Here is a 20,809-nt window from a genome sequence, read left to right as displayed (position 1 = left end):
ATTGTTCAGGCTAGACTTTATGCAAATGTGTGTGCGTGTGTGTGTGTGTGTGTAAGTAGGGGTTAATAATGCTCAGTCATTTTCTTAATGTCTCATTCACCCAGCCGCAGGCACTGGAGCTTGATAAAGGTCAAGACTGCTGGTGGTTACATGTCATCCTCCCTTATTTCATTCTCCGCGCTGCTCAGCAGGAGGAGGAAAAGTCCACCCATTTGCATGTCTTGAATTTTGGAGAACCTGGATAAAGGGATTTAATAAGGGTAGCGCACCAGAGGGGGGTGAGGACAGGGGGTGAGGTGGGGGTTGCTGACTGAAGAAAGGGGGATGAAAATATTAAATTGATAAAAGAGTCGGGGACAGGGAGAGGGAAGTGTGTGTGTGTGTGTGTGGGGGGGGGGGAGAGTGGAGATTATAGGGCTTCCAAGCAGGACTGTGGAAGCCAGACTTGGCTGCACTTCAGCTACACTCTGCACACTTCAGTTCAAGTGTGCGTCCATTAGTGCACTCAGAAAGCCGTGCACTTTGGGATGCATCACACACACACACACACACACACACACAGATGTAAAGAGTGAATTTCTTACACGCTGTCCGTATATTCAAATCCCCGCAGACAAAGTACAGTTAACGTTACAGTAGCTCTGCCCCCATTCACACACACTTACCCTGAGAGCTACACTGACCTACACTTGCCAACCTCCCATACCACACCGCCCTCTCTCAAACAGACACACACACACACACACACGTTCGCGATCTCCTTGCCCGAGCCACCAGATTGCTTCCCATCAAAATAAATAATTAAATGCGTGCAATTACAGCTTCTGAAAAAAGATCCTTCAATTAGTGCGAAATGGGTAAATGGCGCGGGGTAGGGGCTGCAGGGGGAGTGGTATTTCGGGAACATGCACAACCGCACAATGTATTACATAAGGCGAATCATGAGCCAAGACGGTTTTTACGCAGTTGTGCAATGGTAATTCTCCCCCCCCACCCCCACCCCTCGTGTGTGTGTGTGTGTGTGTGTGTGTGTTGTGTGTGTTTTAAAGCAATCATCTTAACAAAGTATTTTCTCAAATCCTTACAAGTGATCCCTCTCAAAGACTGGCCAGGGAGGGATCTGGATGAGTGTTGCGTGGGGGGAGGAGGGGAGGGGAGGGTGTCAAGGTTGCGGGGTTCAAACAGAGCTGACGGGACGTTGCTGGGGTCAACGGTGTGTCTGTATGCGTATGGGTGTGTGTGTGTCTCAGCTGTCGCCAGGACAACAGGCGTGTGCGTCTGGAATACTTATTAGGGAAAGGTCGTAACGTCGGGTTTGCGTGTGGAAATGAGTAAGTGACGGCGGTATGATGTTTGTCGCACTGTTGCGGAAGGTGTGTGTGCATGTCCGATCGCGCGCCTGTGTCTACGTGTGTGTGTGTGTGTGTGTGTGTGTGTGTGTGTGTTTGTGTGCGTGTGTGTATTAGACGACCGCTGGAAGGTGTGATGTTGAGATGGTGAGAGATGATTGCGAAATTCTTGACTCTTTAATAACAAAGGATGACATTATTCCAATTCTTTATTTGTTGTTGATACGCCGTAGTTAATATGTAATAAGGTTGTGTTTTGGCTTTAACATTAATTTTAGGCTGGCTTAATGATGTCAGTTTGTGCCCAATGGTGGATTATATTAAAAAAAGAATCAGTAATATGTAACTTATCGTCTGCTGAAGATCATCAACTAAACTTTCCCTCATAATCACGTCATAACCATTTGTTTAGCACTTTTATTTAACAAATGTTAAATGTTTACGCAGGTTATTATTGCCTTAAAACTAAAACAGCACTTGTAGATAAAGGTTGTGAATCAATGCCTCACTAGGATGTATTATTGTCTGATGAATGGGATAATTGCACTAAATCAATGGATATTAACACATAGATCTTATGATACGTCAAATCTATTAACTTATCATAAACTTTAAGCGATTATATATTTTCTTACTTCACATTCATCTTTGGACTTTCTCCAAGTGAAGCAATTAAGCGGTCGGTCTCCAGTGAACCAGAAAGGCACAAACAACCATTGTTAGATTTCTTTGGTCCCCGTTTTGATGAAACCACCGTTCTGCTTTGTGGCGCTGCGCAATTTATCAATCAATCCTTTTTTTTTTTTTTTTTTCCTCTTCAATCTCTTATTGCTTCGAGCTAATAAACTTCTGACCCGCTCTCGGTGACTATGCTGAAATTAAATGTTTGTCGTGGAAAAAAAAAGCCAACCCCCCCCACAACCCCTACTAAAAACAACAAAAAAAAAAAAAAAAAAAAAGGAGGAGAACAACAACTTCACATTTGGAGTCAAGTGATTATAGAGTCAAGGCTTCTGGGAATTTGAATCAGGCAGATATTGGGTCATAAGTCCAGGAGGTCTCCTAATGCATTTTTAAGGGGCGTGTCAGAGTGATTACCTCAGGGAGGGATGACTGAAGTGCCGTGTCAAACCATTTATTAGACCTCTAAAACAACAACGGAGTGTCGTCTTGATGGCTCTTGAAGAAATATCAGGGGTCATTAAGGGCTGACAGCAACATCGGCAGTCCTAGAGCGACAAGGGCAGCGCGGCCTGAAATTCGGTTTGTAATCACATTGTCGTTATGCGTTTATTACAACCAGTAGAACCCGCCGCGGCGCCTTCTTTCGCACCTCGACCTTCTTTGCGCGCCCCACGCTCACGCGCCAGCCTTGCTCCTGACTCCGTGCCATCGGGAAGCGGTCGATCCCTCGGCAGACCTGGCAGCTTTCCAGGGCGGCTCGGCAAACTATAATGCTAAACTACACTCACAGCGGGAGGCGGAGGCTCGGCTCACGGGGCTGAATATATTACACAATGGGCCCAAATTTGTGTAATAAATGTCATGATACTAAAGCAAACAGAGGGATCCTGAACCTGGAAACCCACTGGGCGAGCAAACTAGACGGGGGGATTAGCGGCTGTGCTAACATAGCTTTTTAGAGGTCGCTCAGTGAGTTTCAGTTAAACGCCGCGTGTGTCGATTCCGGTGTGAGATCGGGGGAAGTTAAAAGAGATGATCGAGGATGAAGAGGTGCTGGATGGTTAGGCGATGGAATGACAGGTAAGACTGCTCAGCTAGTTTTTTTTGATATTTTAGACTTTACAGGTATTTATTATGTTTACCTCTTACATTTATGAGATGCGTTGACCCCTCATAAGGATCACTACTGTAATAGTGTCTACAACTAATCACTACTTAGTAAGGGATATGAAGGTACGTTGCAGAAACTATTTTAAGACAGTGTTTTCTGTTGAAAATTCATCGCATTTTTTTGTATTGATATTCACGAGGCCAACCACCCTGAGCTCGAATGACCCTCTGCGACTGCTGTCAATCCCCAAAGTGAGGGGAGCTTGTCATTTTGTCACTTCTTTTTTTTTTTTTTAAACACTGTAGAGCCGTCATCGGCTTGACGTGGGGGCACACCTGGCGTCGGTGAGGTCGCAACTTTCGATCCCAGCAACCACGTCCCTCAGCGCGATAAAAAAAAAAAAAAAACGCAAATTTTTTCTCTTTTTCGCCAGCCATTTTTGCCATTTAGGACACGGAATCGGCGACGTGCATCTGCTCACACGTGTCATACAGCTGTTTCACCCCGCTGCGTGCGCGGGGAGGTCAAGTGTAGCGAGGAGTAGACGAGCCGCGCCGTGTCGACGGGCCGGCGAGAACCGGCGTGGGAAGCGGCGGGGGAAATTTAAACCTCGCTGCACACTGTGCCTAAGTGAGGCCGGCACTTGAGAAATACCGGGACGGACATAGGGGGTCAATCAGAGAAGCAGGGCGGAGGGAGGGGAGATGGATGGAGGGAGTGAGAGTGACAGAGGGGGGAAAATGACAGAGGAGGGGGCCACGCTGGGGTCTCTGTGGTGGGGCGATTGCGTGACTGAGAGGAAAGTGCACTGCCGTGTGTGTAATGCTCTCAAGACGGATATTAAGACACGCTGCCCGACTCACACAGTGGCTGCCCCTCTCTCCCCTTTTCCTCCTTTGCTCTCCTCCATTCTGCTCCCTCTCTCTCGCTCTCTCCGTCTTCACTAATGATCCTCGCATCCTGCCACACTGCCGGGGCTGAATGATGCCCACTGACAGCCGCACTCAGGCGGAAATGCAGCAGCCCCCCTTCCAGGAGAGCGGTGACACACTCACATGCTCGTGCACATACACACACACATGCACGCGCGCACGCGGCCATGACATACAAAGGTGAGGCACGTTCTCACAGGCGTGTATTAGCTCATGCAAAGATGCTGACAGATGTGTATTGGGGTGTGACCCCTCCCTGCATACACGTACACACACATACACACACCCCGCCGTGGCGTTTGCTGTCACGCACTTACTGTAAATACGCCTCCATCCAGCTGCGCCTGTCTTGGGGAATTTGTATGCGACTGAAAGACGCGGGACATCTAGGTGATCAGCGGGCTTGTTAAGGATGCTACCAGGTTCTCCTGCGGCCTGCGAGCATCACCGTGAATAAATATGCGGAACACGGATGCGACGGAGATCACGAAAGGATGCAGAAATGGAATTGAGGCGCTCGTTGTTTTGGGAATGCGTGACGGCGTACAACTCGGGTGGAGTTTTTTTTCGTAAAAAGCGAGCGGTTTCGCACTGATGCCAAAAAAAAAAAAAAAAAAGACAGTTTCTTTCCTTTATCTTGAATGACATGATTTCCGAGGTGTCGGACAGTGACCTTTGACCTTTCGCGGCCCCCCCAGTCGCGAGCTGCGTTTTAAAGTGTCAAGGCAAAGGGCAGAAGGCGACTTGTGTTCTGAAGGTCGTCGGGGCGATGAAGGATGTCCCACTTCCGTTGAGGAAAAAACGGCTATGAAATCCCCGAGATATTTTTATGAACCGTTTAATTTATGCACTCGCTCAGACAACGTTTAGAAACTCCACATAAGCTGTAAGATTAAATTATTCTAGCTGCTCAAGTGGGCTCAAGTGGGCCGTGGGCTGAAACGGGATGTTACAGGAAGTGTCCGTTCTCGCCGTTCCGTCGAACGCCGCCAGATCTGGGACTTCTGGAGACCCCTAGAGGACGTTGCTCCGTTCGCGTGACTTTCTCCAAAGCGGTTTCTCATTGCGTAGCCCGTTTTCGATTCATACTGAAAATATTTCGGAGAGTTATGAGTTTCCCGGCAACCCTAGTGCTTTGAGCAAGATGTTGCATTTCAATTTGAAGAAAAATGGAAGCGCTCCATGCATTTTGAGTCCTCCTCCTAACTGGATCAATACAGAGTGACAGGGATCAACCTTTTCCTGTCGCACTTGGCAAATGATAATGTAATAACAAGAGACTTATTGAAGTGATCCATTTGTCATAAAAAATTCATGTAAATTCACATCATCCTTCAATCTGTGTACGGTCACCTTCACGTTCAGCTACAAACGCATTACCGTCGGTGTGTTTTGTCGGACAGGCTGCCCTTTGAGATGGGATTGTTTGCATTTTTTCCACAATAAAAAGCACCAGATTTCGTTTCTGCTACCGGGCATCTTGATAAGAAGCTGTTTTTTTAATTTTTTTTCTTTTTAATTTTAATATTGATGCTCAGTTCTGTGTAACCAAACCTCATCCATCATCTCCCTTTTTTTTTTTTTTTTTTTTTTTAATACGTAAGAATCCTGGCCACTACTGATTAATTCCTGCGCCATACGGTAAGGCACCTTCCATTTTCCCGCTTAATCTAACTGATCCAAGTGGAGGCCCCGAGACAGACTGCGCAGGAGAGGTTAGGAATTAGGTCACAGCATCGCACTCCTCTAATTAGATGCTGAGTGTGTGCTCGCCGCTGCCACTCTGTGTGTGTGTGCATGCATGTGTGTGTGTGTGTGTGTGCGCCTCTCTGCATATGTGGGTCTGGACATGTGTCCGGACGCCGGGTCTCCTAATCCCGAGGCGGCTTCTGCGGTTATGGAACATCCCTGGGAAGACGCTTTGACCCGCGTTTCTGTTTTCTCGCCCGCCCCGTCGATGACGTTCGGCCATGTTGGTTGAGCGTAACGCGGGGAAATCGGATATAAAGACGGAGGTGGGGGGGGTTTCCTGTGGGCAGGGGGGCGGGGGTGGGTCAGATAACAACCATAAAAGATGCATGTGCGGGTTTAACATTCCCAAAGAACAAGCCCGAGTTGAGAGGGTCCTGTGGCCGCCACCCCTCCTTTCCCGCCTCCAACCCCCCTGTGATGCAGGTGAGGACCGGCGCCGCTCAACCTTCTTCCCGGAAGTAAATAACATTTGAGGCGAAAGAGCTTTTCACCTCGCCCTTCTTCCCGAAGCCCCGGCATCTTTGGTTCCACGGTGTTTCTAGGATGTTTCCATGCAGGGGGCGGCCACAGACATATCTACTCTTGCAGATTTAATGCCCTCTTGTGCTTTTTTTGTTTTTATATTTTATTTAATTTACTCATCATGCATACAAAACTTTGTCCAAAAATGCCAGCGTGATGTTATTCAGAAGTCCCCCCCCCCCCCCACCCCGCGCTCCCCCCACAGAAAATCTCTTAGACGTCAAGCCCGGCGGGAGGCAGAAGGGCAAGGGGGCGAAGATTCGGCATGTAGTCGGATGAGAGGCGAGGGGATTTTTTTTTTTTCCTTAATGTGTGTGTGTGTGTGTGCGCGCGGGCGTGCGAGCGCAATCCGCTGTGTGTGTGTGTGTGGAAAGGGGAGTAAAAAGGGAGAGTAACGCAGTCTTAATTAAGTTTTCAGGAGGCTCTTAAAAGGTCATGGCATGCCTCCGCACCCTCTCGCAACTGCTATCACCAAGCCCCGCCAAAATTTCACCCTCCCCGGCTTCCCTCGCCCCCCCCCTCCCTCCCGCCGCCCCCGTTCCGATCTATCCAGTCATCAGCCACCCATCTGTGCACATTAGCCATTCATGAACACACTCATTAGGGTGGGAGTTTGAAGCGATTGTGTTCACTAGTCTGCGGCTGGAGCGTGGCGATTAATATTTTAGCGTCTCCCGCCGAGGAGCTGAGAGCGAGTTTGGCCCTCTCGGGCTGGAGAGAGACGCCGAACAGCAAGGGAGAGAGAGACCCCCCCCCCCACACACACACACACACACACACACACAGCCCCTTCCCCAACCCTCTCACAGAGTCTCCGCAACTTACTGTGTGTTTCTTCCTGATTTCCATTTCTTGCATACACACTCATATACGTTTATGCCCGCCCACCATACGCACACACACACACACATGCAAGACCCTAACTCAAACTGACTTAATTGGGCTCTTTTTGTTTCATGAAGCACAGAAAGGAGGGTGCATTCCAACCCCCCCCCCCCCCCCCCCCATCTCATTCCTCTCAGTTGCAAAGTGTCTTTCACTCTAGTTTGTTCATCTTCTCTCTTTGTTCCCATTTAGCAGCTTGGATTAAAAAATCGGTCAAGGTTGGGTCGGGGGAGGTGGTTGGTAGGGGGGGTGAAAGTTCCGGGTGGGCGGTGGGTGTACGTGCACAGGCGCAGGGGGGTATCGTGCGTTATCAGGCTGTCAATATTTGAAGCGGCGGGCGAATCCTGAATACAAATACAGGAGTTGAGCTCTTCTGACCTTGACTCCTTTGTTTCTGACGCTGCCCACCAGATGTCCACCCCGACTTCTCCACTTTCTATTTTTCCAACTCCACCAAAAGCCCCCCCCCTCAAAAGACCGGTCTGGAATCTTGACTTCCATCCCTTATCTCAATCGATTCCCCCTGTTATACATGAGATTTATTAAACTCTTAAACTACTAATGCAGTAGTTCAGTAAGTCGGTCTACAAAAACGCCCCCCCATTCATTCATTCATGCGTTCATTCATCACCTGAGCTGTTTATCCTGCAAGCAGGATCACAATGGGATCAATTCCAGCAGATATTTTCATGAAGTTGTACATAGCATCCTTTATTTTTATTTTTTTTACTACCTCATCATTTGTGCGAGATACCGTAATGAAAGGGCTTTGGATGCACTGTTTTTCTGTGCTTGTTTAGTTTTATTGTGACAATAAATGACTAAAAAAAACAAAACAAACTGTAAAACTATAAGGCGAGTTGCATAAACTAATGAAAACACCGAAGTCATCGTCAAAAATATTTATCTTATAATTCATCACTCTTGCCGAGTGCAGGATGAATGTTTATCCAGGCATTTATTGGCAGCGAATCGCAGCTGAGAGGCGGGATTTAACCTCACCTCGACCGCTCACCTTTCAATCACAGGGCCACTTATAGTAATGCCCGACAATTCCCTATTTCGTTCACGCATACGGACGATTTATAGTCTTCAGTGAACCCGACGACTGTATTTGGACTGCGCGGGAGAACCCAGACGGGCAGGTCTGAGCAAAATCAAACCAAAGACCCTCATGCTGTGAGGCACCTTCGAATAAATATACACTGAGCGAATCATCCTCTACTCATCCGTCCTCTGAGATAAAATGAATTAAATAGTTGCAGCTAAACATGCTGTTGTTCAGTGATTGTCAGACTTCATAAAACAGCAGGATTCACTCTTTAATGAGGCCGAATGAAGTAATTGACAGTGGCGTCAGTGGATTCGGCGTGCGACGCGGGGGTGGGTATCTCTCCGACGCACAACCGTCATTAATTAAGGCTTCGGCTGCCGAATTGGGGTTTATAAAATCAAAACTCTACCAAGTGTAGAGGCCGAAAAACAAACAAACAAAAAAAAAAACAAGTTCTGACTCGTGGCTTTCTCTCGCTCCCGTGCTCCGGGCGCCAAATATCAAACCGGCGACTGTCGCTCGCCGTGACTGAGCAGCAAATAAAGACATCAGTGTGCGAATACCAAAAATCCATTGCTTCTCCAGGTGGGTCTGAAAAGGGTGCAGCGATACAGCATTGATCGTACACCTTATTTTTCTGGCTTTAAGAATGTAGATTACATATTAATATGTAGGTGTCATATCATATTGATATAGTAACAAACCTGTTATTGTCATATCACGCATTTTTGGCGTAGCCGCCATATTCTTGCCGCCGTCTCTACGAGCAGCACAACAACACAACACCGAAGTTTGGCAGGGAAAAAAAAAGCTGCTCATTAGCTGCCGGCTCAAGGGGCTTGTAAATTTCCATTAGGAGACATTTGACATTTTCTAATTTTTCTCTTTTTCGCAATTTATGGATGATGACAGCCTTTTTTTTTTTTTTTTTTTTTTTAGCAAAATAGCCTCCAAATACCACCCTGGTATGATACCTCTGGCACCAAATCAGTTTTATGGAAGATAATGAGGGCAGCGCCACCAATCAGAACGCCAAAGTCATTCGTCTTATTGATTTTATCCCTAATGAGGTCGTGTACATTATAACATTACGCCGCCGTCTATATCTGTAGCATCAGAAAGATGATTGACGGTCACGACCGATATGGAAATCGATGGTGTGTACGGGTGCCGATTAGCTACGCGGTAATATCAGTTAGCCGCAATTCATGGAGTCTAGAGGGTCAGAAAGGTTTAGAAAGAACAAATTAGCACGCCGATCTTGAGATCCGCTTAAAAAAAATACCATGCCGTGCAGGAGAATCATTTCCGTGTACAATAGCTTAGTGTACAGAGAAAAAAAAAAAACAGCAAAATAAACTGTGAGGGATGGATGCTGAAGCTGAAGGTCAAGGTCAGGAGGAGAACAGGGTTAGGAGAGAGGCGCCTTTGTGCCGCCTTTAAAAAAGAAAGAAAAAAAAAAAAAGCCCAGCCTCTTCCGAGCAGGCCTCCACATTCAAGACCCCCTTTCGACTCCCCTTTGTTCCGCCATCCTCTTTTAGTCCTTCGCCCACCTCTGCCCTCTCAGCCCCTCCCCGCTATCTATACACATGTACCCCCCTCCCCCACAGCCGTGGCTCTCCATACTTTTCATTCTAAGCATGCCGCTCTCCGTCTTCTTCGCCGTATAGGTGCGTGCACGAGAGTGTGCGATCTGCGTGTGTGTGTGTGGTGGTGGTGGTGGTGGTGGTGGTGGTGGTGGGGGTTGTCTATGGGCTGTGCGTGAGTAAGTGGCGGTTCCGCCGGCTGAAGAGTAGCACGCGGGCAGGCTTTCACCGGGCGCGGCGGTCGGTTTCGGCACACACTGACGGCTAATGAAGTTCCTCTGCACCTCATAGCCCTATTAAACTGCTGCCCCCTACCTCTACCCACTTCACCCCCCACCTCTTGCCTTGTTTCTCCCCGAGGGAGAGAGTTGGCAGGGAGTGAGCTGGCTGCTATGGCAACAACAAGGAACCCTCCCTCTCCCACAGGTCTCCTTAGCAACTGGTAGCGTGGCATTGCAGTAATGAGTATGCCAAGTGTGCCAGGCTTTGTGTCATGCTGGCATGTGTGTTCACTGTATTTGTGAGCGTGTGCGTTTAAGGTGTGTGTGTGTGTGTGAGCGCGAGAATGCATTTTGTCACTTTATGTGAGAGTTAAAACGTGCGATGACGAAGATGTGCAGGCGAGACTCGCTCGCTGTCCAACAACAACGAAAAAAGCTTGTTTTATTCAAAGGCATCCAAAACAAGCAATCCTACAACTTACCATCCCTCCGTGTGCGTGTGTGTGTGTGTGTGAGCGTACAGATGCCCGTCCGTGTTTCAGCGCAAGCGCACATTTTTTTTTTTCCCCCCGGCGAGATTAGAAGCATTCTTCTCCACACTGTGAATTTGAAGCAATTAAAGGGACAATCCAATAAATTTTGCATGCCAGTGAGTTCCCTGCTTGGCTGAAATTAAATTAAATGTTGAGAATGATGTTTATTAAAGTGTGATCAGAGGTGTGCACTGACCTTTACAGTGTGGGAAATGAGATGCTCATTGTTATGAATGAGATTATGTGGAGGCTAAGTATGAGCAAAAAAAAAAAAAAAAAAAAAAATCTGGGGCTGCATCGATTCCACCGTGGACTAACGGTTTCTTCATACGGACCAGAGGGAGCTTTGGATATAATCAAATCCGCTTCATGCCTGTCGTCCATTAAGGAGACTAAATGCAGACACGCTGGTTCAAATTTTGATGATCTTGTAAAAAAAAAAAAAAAAAGCTGTAAAAAAAAAAAGAGCCAGGAACGTGTTGGTTTTTTTCAACAATAGCGGCAATAAGGCATGGCAAGACCAGTGGAAAATGTGAGTTGCTCCCCGAGTGTGTGAAGCGTGAACAGGCGGTGGGCCCCACAGGTGGCCGAGCCCAAACACCTGTTGTGTGAATCCTCAGTGGGAGGGTGTGAAGGTCTGCCTACCTTGCAGGTATGAAACGCGAAACAAACAAATAAATAAATAAAAAGAACCCCCCCCCCCCCCCCCCGTTCTCGTTCGGTCGGCACGTGCCGGTTATGTGCCGAGGCGGCCGTTCCGCGCGTGGGCGTCAGATGTCCAGATTGTGTCCCCTTTACGCCCACCGGAAACACTCAGCTGCCCCTGGCATCGGCGGAGTGGATTTTCCGATCCCCTGTCCGGGTCTCAGATGCTCCACTAATCTGTCGGTGTCTATTTTTAACTCCAAAAGCCGCGGCGGCCCTTTCTCTAACCCGCACCCTGCCGCCCCGATGCCAACGCTCTCGCTGGCGCTGAGGTGGGCACGGTTGATGAGTGGCCAGCCATTGGCTTCAATTAGTGCACAGTCAGGCAGGAATCCCCTACCAACTCCATTACACACCCTCTCCACAGCCACTTCCTGATCTGAGGCTACCAGGCACTAACACACACTTGCTTTCCATTTTAAACCTTTTCATAAATGGCTCTCCTGCAGCGTAGTAGAATAATGGGGTCGAACACAGAGCACCTTTTACAGTGCTTGAATCACCGCACTGTGCAAACCCAGACTATTCAAGTAATCTAGGGATTGCAAGTTTAAATCGTACCTTTTCGGATCGGCGTTGTGATAACGCGGCATCCGTAACAGAGCGGTGTTCGTCAAAAAAAAAAACACAAAAAAAAAGCCCTAAGCGACTCGTTTTTATCGAGAACGAGCCTGTAAAAAAAATTAAACGTTTTTTTACCCCAGTCGTCTGACATGGAATTACGAACGCGGGTCAAACTGGCACGGACCACCGGCGATCCCGTGTACAGAGATAAGACCCTAATGCCAGGTTTATTTCTGTCACAATGAGCGGCGTAATGCGCCTCGCATGCCAACGCAGTTGTGACCGCTGCCGCGGAGGCGACGATGGCATGAGGCGGAGAAGTAACTGTTTCTCACCTCCTAATAAAAGAGACTCCTTTTTAATCTTTTCAATTTGATTGCATTCCAAAAACAGGCCCGTCTGCCCATCTGTCTCTCTTAAAGAAGCCTCCTAAAGGGATTTTAATCATCTGACTCTGAGCTTCTCAGGCAAATAGCTCCATCTCTCTCTCTCTCTCACACACACACACAGGAACATGCACTTGCACACACACACACACACACACACGCACGTAAACATATTCTAATGTTCTCCCTTGTTTTCTCGGTCATTGTCTCACTTGTCTTCGCTCAGTCTCCGATACGACATATTGTCTCAGCTCCATTGTGCCATATCTGTGGAGCCATTAGGCCCTTTAGTCCCTCTTCAAGCCCCCCCCCCCCAAATAGACACATAAAAAATTCCCCCAACCCCGTCCCTATTAATCCACATGGTTCTAAATTCTTTATTTCCCTTCAAAGGGACAACGCGAGCCGTGACATCAATCACGGAAAGCGAATATTTAGCCGGCGCTAATTTCCACCAATAGCCTGGAGACAAGCTTAGCTGACAAAACTCATTCCTGTGCTGAACAAAACTGCTTGTGTTGAAAATCACCCCCCCTCCCCCCCCACACACACACGCTCCTCCCCGCGATCCCTCCTGCCTTTCCGCACAGGCGGAAAAAAAAAAAAAAAAAAAAAAAAAAAAAAACAGCATCACAATAAACACAGTTAGCGGTTCTGTTACTCCCCCTTGATTTAGGCTCATCAAATGAATGTGCACCACGGAGGGATACCCTTTACCCTCTTATAATGGGTCTATTCTGCATGAAATGGTTCGGTAATACCAGTCGAGTGTGGCAAACGTTTTTTTTTTTTTACCCAGTGCCACTACAAGAACAGCTGCTGTGTTCTTCGTTGGGCAAAGCGCACCACGCTGCTTCACCCTTGAGGTTGTTTGAATCGGGTGAGTGGTTTCTTTTTGCCAGTTCCCAGACCCCACTCACAGTCCTTTAGTTACTCACTCAGTTCAGTTTGAATGAGTGCACATTCACCACAAGATGGGCCCAATAAACCGTTTGACCTGTTTCCTCGCCCCTCGGTGTGTGTGAGCATGTGTGCGAGCGGGAAAAACCCCTGCGCAGGTTGCGATGGGGGCGGGGGTGTGAGTGTGTGTGTGTGTGTGTGGGGGGGGGGAGGCATATGAGGGCACCCCTTTTGTGTGGCTTGTAGGGGGCCCCCCTCGCTGGATCTCGATTTTCCCAGCCTTTACCCCCCGCCTCCTCTCGTACCCCCTCGCACAGCTGCCGCCGTGCCAGTCAGGTTGGGCGCGATGTGACGACCCCCTCGCCCCGCGACACTTCCAATGCTAATGCCTGACCGACATCCCGGGGGTGGCAAATGAGGGACGTGGGAACTAAGCCAGGGTTGGCACATGGGCGGAATCACCTAACCGAATAAACCCGCGGCCGTCGGATACCCCCGGAGAGGACGTGGCATTTCGGGCGCCCGCGTCGGCTGTCGGATCTCTAATCCTCGATAAGCCCCGGCGCCGGCGACTTGTCGTTACATCTGATCGATTTCTGGAGCCTGACGGGCCTCTGCGGCCTTTGAGTCAACCTCTATCTGCGTGACGGAAGAGAGGGGGGGGGGAGTACGGATTATTAACTATTTAAAACAAAAGCTGGGATGACGGCGCGAGGAAAAGTGACGCTCGACGACCGTTCGGAAATAATCTGAGCCGGACTAGAGTTATTTCTTAAGCCCTGGTGAAAACCCTCATCGGGCGCCGGTGAAAACAGGGCCCGACCTGTCAGATTTGTCGGAAAAGGGCTCAACCTTTTATTTTGAAGACAAAGAAGCCTATCACGGCGTCTAAATATATCAGCTCACGGATTTAAAGCCTCAATGAGAGTTTAATCCAAGCCGATTGTTTTCTTACAACCCGGGGGGGCTTGTTCACCTTAATTGGCCACGATTGGTCCGCCTCTTTTACCCTCATCCTCTTTTACTTCACGGTCAAGTTATTCCCTTTTTGACCCGAGTCCCATTTTTTTTTTTCCGGTCAGTCGGCGTGGTTTTACGTCCTTGATGACAATACAAAGTACTCCCTCCTCCGCTTGTGATATTTTTTCAGTATTGTGCGAGGAGGCAGTACATCTCCGCTGTATAAGCCCAGCCATCGCTTCATTCATTATTTAGAGCTCTCTCTACTCAGCCCATTGTATTAAAGGACTATGATTTGAATAGGGACGTCGCTTCCTGGACACAGGTGTGTGTTGTGTGTGTGTGTGTGTGTGTGTGTGTGTGTGTGTGTGTGTGTTCCCACTCTGTCTCTCTGTGTGTTTCTGCCGGGCTCCATTCGTCTGCCTCGGGAAGCCTGGGGACGGTGGGGGGGTGGGGGGGGGTGGCGGCTAAAAGAGAATTTCCATTTGATGAATTTTTAATATATAATAAAGTTTTCAATTTTGTTCTATTCAATCTGCGAGGGTTAAAAAAAAAAAAAAAAAAAAAGAAAAAGAGCAAAGCTGCCCTTTAAGGACGGCACGCAGTATAAACGCGTCCATTTGGAATTATATATAAGAATATAAGAGCAACATACTATCCCTGTTTACCGCATGTCACACTCCCCTTATGCGGTATTACTATTGGATCATAGAATATCCGGGCAGCCCACTGCGTCCACGGTGACCTGGCATGGCTCAGTGTGAGACACCCAGCTGGGAGTGCCCCTGAATCAACTTGGGATTAGCCCAGGATTGTCTGGGATTACTCTGGGATAGAGGGGGATTAGTAGTGACTGCCTGTTTCGGGGGCGTGAGGGCCATAGTCTGGCCAAATTGCCCCTGACTCACACTCAGGGGGGAACAGGAGGTGGAGAGAACCACACCCACAGCGGAAGCATTCGCGAGCTGTACTATTCTTAGATGCTAAATCATGCGCCCACACACACACACACACACACACACACACATGCAGACAGGATGGCGAATTTGAAAAAAAAAAAGCGGTTGAAAACAGCAACGATGATGATGATGGCGATGACGACGATGATGATGATGGCGCCGCGGCTGGCCGCTGGTCAAACTCTAGGCAAAACACTAGCAGGTGGATTCATCAAATAATGAGGGTTCGGGGATGATGACAAATCCAGCCCCCCCCCCCCCCCCGCTTCAAGTTCAACGTGGCCGCCGTTCCCTTCTACAGGGATAAATTGAGATTTGAAAGAGACGGGTGGTGTCGATGGAGTTGCACGGGGGGAAGAGGCTCGGCTCTGTGAAATATGCCCCCGTTCGCCGTCGGCTCTGCAGCGGAATGGCTGAGAAGCTCACACGTGTTTGAATTTGGGCATGCACGAGACCCGATAAGGATGATTTGGATCGGTATGGTAGGTTGGTGGGTAGGTAATCCAGCCGGGGTGAGACGGAGGGGGGGGGAGAAGGACTGGCGCGGCACGTAGAGAAGCCGTCCATAGCAGGGAGCAGGCGTCCCCTGCGGACCCGCACTGCCGAGATGAAAGGCTGTTTAGTGTTGAAGCAGCAGCATCAAACAACCTCTCGCATCATTTGCACCATCCCCCCGCTCTCCCTCTCTTGACTCTCACCACAATATGATATAGTTCTGCTGTTGCACGTTTACGCCGTTGCCATGGTTACACAATGCTGGAGGTGTCACAGCGAGATAACCCGGGGAGGCATTCACAGATCACCTGAATTCAGTTCGCCTCCCCATTTATGTGTTCTCTGCCGGAATTTGATTTATTTGTTTCCCCGCCGCGTAGTTCCGTGTGAATACAAATAATCTGCAACATAATGGAGTGGAAGTGTGTGTACCCCTCAATCTGAATCAATCTATTCTACCGGAATATATCGAAACCACGGGAGGTGCTTTTGATTTGATATTTTCCTGCTTGAGCGTCAAAATGCCTGGCAAACAACAAAAAGCGGTATTACAACGGCAGCCTCTGTTGCACATCAGGAACCCCGGCTCTCGGCAACCCTTGAGATGTAAATGATAATAAAAAATTATATCCTATGAATTATTGAGTCAGTGACTGTACATGCTGCCAGGATAATAGGAAAGTAATTGGTGACACACTGCATAATTGAAGGCACGGAGACGGAAAGCGGAATTGAAAGAGCTCCGTTTCTGAGCACACAAGTGTGTGAAATAAGAAAAAGGGGAAAGTCGGGAAGAAATATATGACACTTAGCGACAAAAGAGGAAAGGGGGGCAGATCGCGAATCGAGACTGGAAGGGGAGGGAAAGGAGAGGGTTAGTGGCGGCCGGTATTTGAAGGTGGGATAAATATCCATTAGCCTTCCTCGCCACCTCCCCGAACCCGGCTGGGTCGTCTCTTACGCCGACCTGTTCGGGCTGCGGTTGCAAAAAAGAGACGGGGCTGGCGTTAAGCCAGACTGGCAAAGACATCAAACGTACAGAACGCCGAGTGCCGCGGCTCGCATCACGATCGCGCCGGCGGGGTAGAGGAGGATGGCACGGATTGATGTAAAAAAAAAAAAAAAAAAAAAAAAAAAACGGGCATCTGAGAGCTGTCTCGGGTCGCCTCGGGTCGGCCGACGGGGTCGCGCCCGATGTCTCCAGCTGTCCTCCGAAACGTGTTTGTTCTTCGGGAAACGTGTTTTTGATTGCCTGACTCGGTGACTTTGGTCGACTGCAAAGACGGCTGATAGAAATAATAATGATATATATTGAAGCGGTCTGATAGATTGTCACATTTCCCTGTATGATTCAGCAGGAGTCGGCGGAGTTGACGTCTTAATGTTTTCTCCTCACGGTTTGAGATAAGTCATCTATAGACTCCTCTAAATTCAATAGCTCATCTCGGTACCGCTAATACATTTGGAGTAAACAAGATGCGATGTGCCGGGTCTCCATCGCCGATTGTTTATTTTCCCCCACCTTTTCTTTGCAGAATTCCATTCGACACAACCTGTCCCTGCACACGCGCTTCATCCGGGTGCAGAACGAGGGGACCGGGAAGAGCTCCTGGTGGATGCTAAACCCAGACGGGGGGAAGATGGGCAAAGCGCCGCGGCGACGAGCGGTCTCCATGGACAACAGCACCAAGTATCTTAAAAGCAAAGGCCGCGTGAGAGGCAAGAGGGCCGGGCGTCCCGGCATCGGAGCGGCGTCGAACGTCGCGGGCCTTCAGAGCTCCCCCGACCACGGCAGCCCGTCGCGTAAAGGCCTGCCCGGCTCCGGGGGAACGTCCGGGACGGACGGCGAATTCGACGCCTGGACGGACCTGCACTCCAGGGCCAGCTCGTCAGCCTCCACCCTGAGCGGGCGTCTGTCGCCCATCCTCGCCGAGGGAGAACCGGAGGAGCCGGAGGAAGGAGGCCTGTCCTGTTCCGCCTCGCCCCACCTCTACCCCTCGCCCACCAGCGCCCGATCTCCGTCTATGGGGGCGGGGAATCGTTGTCCTCCCCTCGAGCAGCTGCCTCAGTTGGCCAATCTGGCCGGTGCCATCAGTCTGGACGAACAACTGATGGAGGATGGATATCATCACCGTCACACGCAGCAGCAGCAGCAGCAACAGCAGCAGCAGCAGCAGCAGCAGCAGCAGCAGCCGCCGCCGCCGCAGCATCCTGCGGTCGGCAGACATAAACACCAGACTCCCGTCTACCACTACAGCTCTGGAGTGAAGGGGCAGAGCTCCTACGGCGGCGGCGTTTATGGCGCGTCGGGCATGGGGATGCTGCGCCACCACTCTCCCATGCAGACCATCCAAGAGAATAAGCCAGCCAGTTTCTCCGGCACCATGCGGGCGTACTCCGGCACCAACGCCCTGCAGAGTTTGCTGACGGGCGTGTCGGTCGGGCAGCAGTACTGTCCCAAGGACATGATGCTGGGACAGAAACGAGAAAGCCATCCCATCATGGGCCAAGCTTGTAACGGAGTAGGCTCCAACCATCACACCCATCACGCCGGCCACCACAACGGTCATGGCCACAGCCACAACGGACCTCATGTTCACAACTCAGCTCACAACCATAACAGAACTCACAGCCATACCCCAGCTCATAATCACACCAATGTAAGCAGTCACAGCTCACCTCACAGCCTGACCCGGAACGGTCACAACGCCAGCCAGAGCCACAACCACACGCCGCCCCGAGCCCTGGCTCTGACCCCGTGCGGCAACAGCAACCAGCTGCAGACCTACAACCATAAAACTCCCTACCTGTACAGCCCTCCGTCACACGCCCACCTCCCCGCCTCCACCACCCTGCCCCCGAACCCGGCAGGTATGCTGGGCATGCCCCAGGACTCCTGCCACGTGGCGACAGCTCCGCACCCGCATCCCCGTCACAACCATTACCCCGACCTGCAACATCAAGCCATGGCTAATGGACCGTTCCATCACGGGCAGGGGATGGTCGGCAACGGCGGCGGCAGCAGCAGTAGCAACTACCACAGCTATCACCAACCCCACCCCCACGAAAGACTACCGGCCGATTTAGACATCGACATGTTCCACGGCAGCTTGGACTGCGACGTGGAGTCGATCCTCCTTCACGACATCATGGACTCGGGGGAGGAGATGGACTTTAACTTCGACTGCTCCCTTGCCCAGGGGGTGGGCATCGGGATGGGGATGGGGATGGGTGTGACCATGGGTATGGGGATGAACGGGCTGACCGGTCCGCAACAAACCCATACTAACCAGAGCTGGGTCCCCGGCTGAACCGGAGGACGGCAACGCCCCGGCCCACCCCCCTCCTTAAAAAAGACTATCCTACCCATGAAGCACTGTGCTCAACTGTGACATTCCTGACTTGACACAGAGACTATAGGACCAACACTCATGTCTTTCTTTGTTGTCTTGACAATGCCTCTGTCAACCCCCCCCTCCCTCCTTCTTTGTTTTTTTTTTGTATTTTCTTCTTTTTCGGATCACCCTAACCCCGGAGAGATCCCGTTCGCGTCACATTAGGTTTCTCTTCATATCAGCTATACTGTGATGACAATCTCTCAGCTGTGCTTTGCCTAACATCGCTTCTCATCTACCGTGAGAACTGAACTCTCCGTGCACTTTACTGCAAGTGGGTCTGGTTTCACGGCGCGACGCGTTCGCAGAGCGGCTCAGGCGGAGGTCGGCGCTTTTTTTTTTTTTTTTTTTTTTTTTTTTGGCAGAATGTGACGGGAACAAATGAGGAAATCGCGAGCGGCGTCGATAAGGCATGAGATCACCGTGTCGAAAATTCAAATTGGATTCTTCTCTCAAAGGCAGTCATTATCGATAACAAGGAACTTTTCACCCCCCCCCCCCAAAAAAAAAGAAAAATTCTCTTTTTGAATTGAGCTTTTAATTAAGCGTTCGCTGCATTCTTCCTTATCACTCAATCTATCGTACATTTAAAAACCTATTCAGTGCGTTGAAGTCAAACCGAGGTTAGGGTTAGCTTTAGGATTGGGCATTTTTTCGCCGTTAATGAAATTCGCCCGTACGAACCAATTACTTATCAAAAAGATCTTACGGAGTCGTTATTTACGGCTCGGCGTGTCCAGACCTTGGCACTTTGACTTTTCGCTGCGACGTAACAGTCCGTTAATGCCCTTTCGCCAACGGTTAAAACAATCCTGTCACTACATCATAAAATGGATTCTATCATTACCGGCTAGCATGCAATTTGGTGAATTAAAATGTTGCATCACCTTGTCTCACCTGGGCTTCTCATGCCAGTTCCTGTCCCTCTCTCTCTCTCCCTCTCCCACCTCTTCTAAGTCACTCGCACTTTCAAGCCTGCCACCGGAGACAAAGTGACCATTACTCATGGCGAGCCATTAATGTAGCTTGATTGAAATTCAGCATCTTGCTTTTAATCTCTAAAGTGATGCAGCGGCGACGCGTCATTATTGAGAATCTCAACGCATTGTCCCTCCTATATCTCACCCCCCTGCCATCCGGGGCGGCCACTCGCCTCTCCAACTTAATGTGCCAAGAAAGCGAGACGAAAACCCTTGATTAATGCCAAGTCACTCCGCCCGCCGTCCCGCTCTGGGAAGGCCAATGTCGCGGAGGGTACGAATGAAAAAAGATGGAGACGAAGGATAGACCGGGTCTGTTGTTATAGCGGGATCGATCATCCGACGCCGTTTGGGCGTGCGCGTCTGAAAATCATCGTAAATCATTTTTTTTCTATCGTACCCACGTTACCGACGCCCCCCCCCAACCCGAAGCTTCGGAACCCACCAGCAGTGCAAAGAGAGACGGTCCGCCAATCCACGCGGCAGACGTCCCTGTCAGACAGATCCTCACCCCCCCCCCCGCCTCACCACCACCCCTGTGTGTTTATTCTGTTGTCTTGTAGTTGTTGTTGTATTGTTGAAAATTGTAAGGACCAACAACGATGAAATCTCCATAGTGTACGGACGGAATTCTGTGGTGAAATAATGTCGGTAGTGCGGTGTGACCTTCCCTGTGCTCCGAATACCACGCGCCCTCCTACGTGTGCTCTGCTCAGACGTCTCTTGTGTTCGTGAGTGGTGGTGGTGGTGTTGGGTGGGTGGGTGGGGGTGGGGGGGGGCCTTCTGAAACCTCTCACTGGCCTTGGGGAGAAGGGGAAAAAAAAAGAGGAGAGGAC

At 49.8% G+C, this 20,809-nt stretch overlaps 1 protein-coding gene across 2 annotated transcripts in view; it reads left to right on the top strand.

The window, feature by feature from the left end:
• The window catches only part of LOC147230602 (forkhead box protein O6-like), a 31,377-nt gene extending 10,976 nt beyond the window's left edge, over nt 1-20,401 (top strand). For both annotated transcript variants that reach the window (XM_086154053.1, XM_086154054.1), the window contains exon 3: nt 17,134-20,401. In XM_086154053.1, coding sequence (XP_086010179.1) covers nt 17,134-18,909 — 1,776 coding nt within the window. In that variant the 3' untranslated portion in view covers nt 18,910-20,401. The remainder of the gene's footprint in view (nt 1-17,133) is intronic.
• The last annotated feature ends 408 nt before the right edge of the window (nt 20,402-20,809 follow it).

The sequence above is a fragment of the Fistularia commersonii genome, chromosome 10, assembly GCF_037954325.1.
Source record: "Fistularia commersonii isolate RoL2024-O1a breed Wild chromosome 10, RoL_Fcom_v1.0, whole genome shotgun sequence".
Lineage (NCBI taxonomy): Eukaryota > Metazoa > Chordata > Actinopteri > Syngnathiformes > Fistulariidae > Fistularia > Fistularia commersonii.
This window is presented reverse-complemented; position numbering and strand designations above follow the sequence as displayed.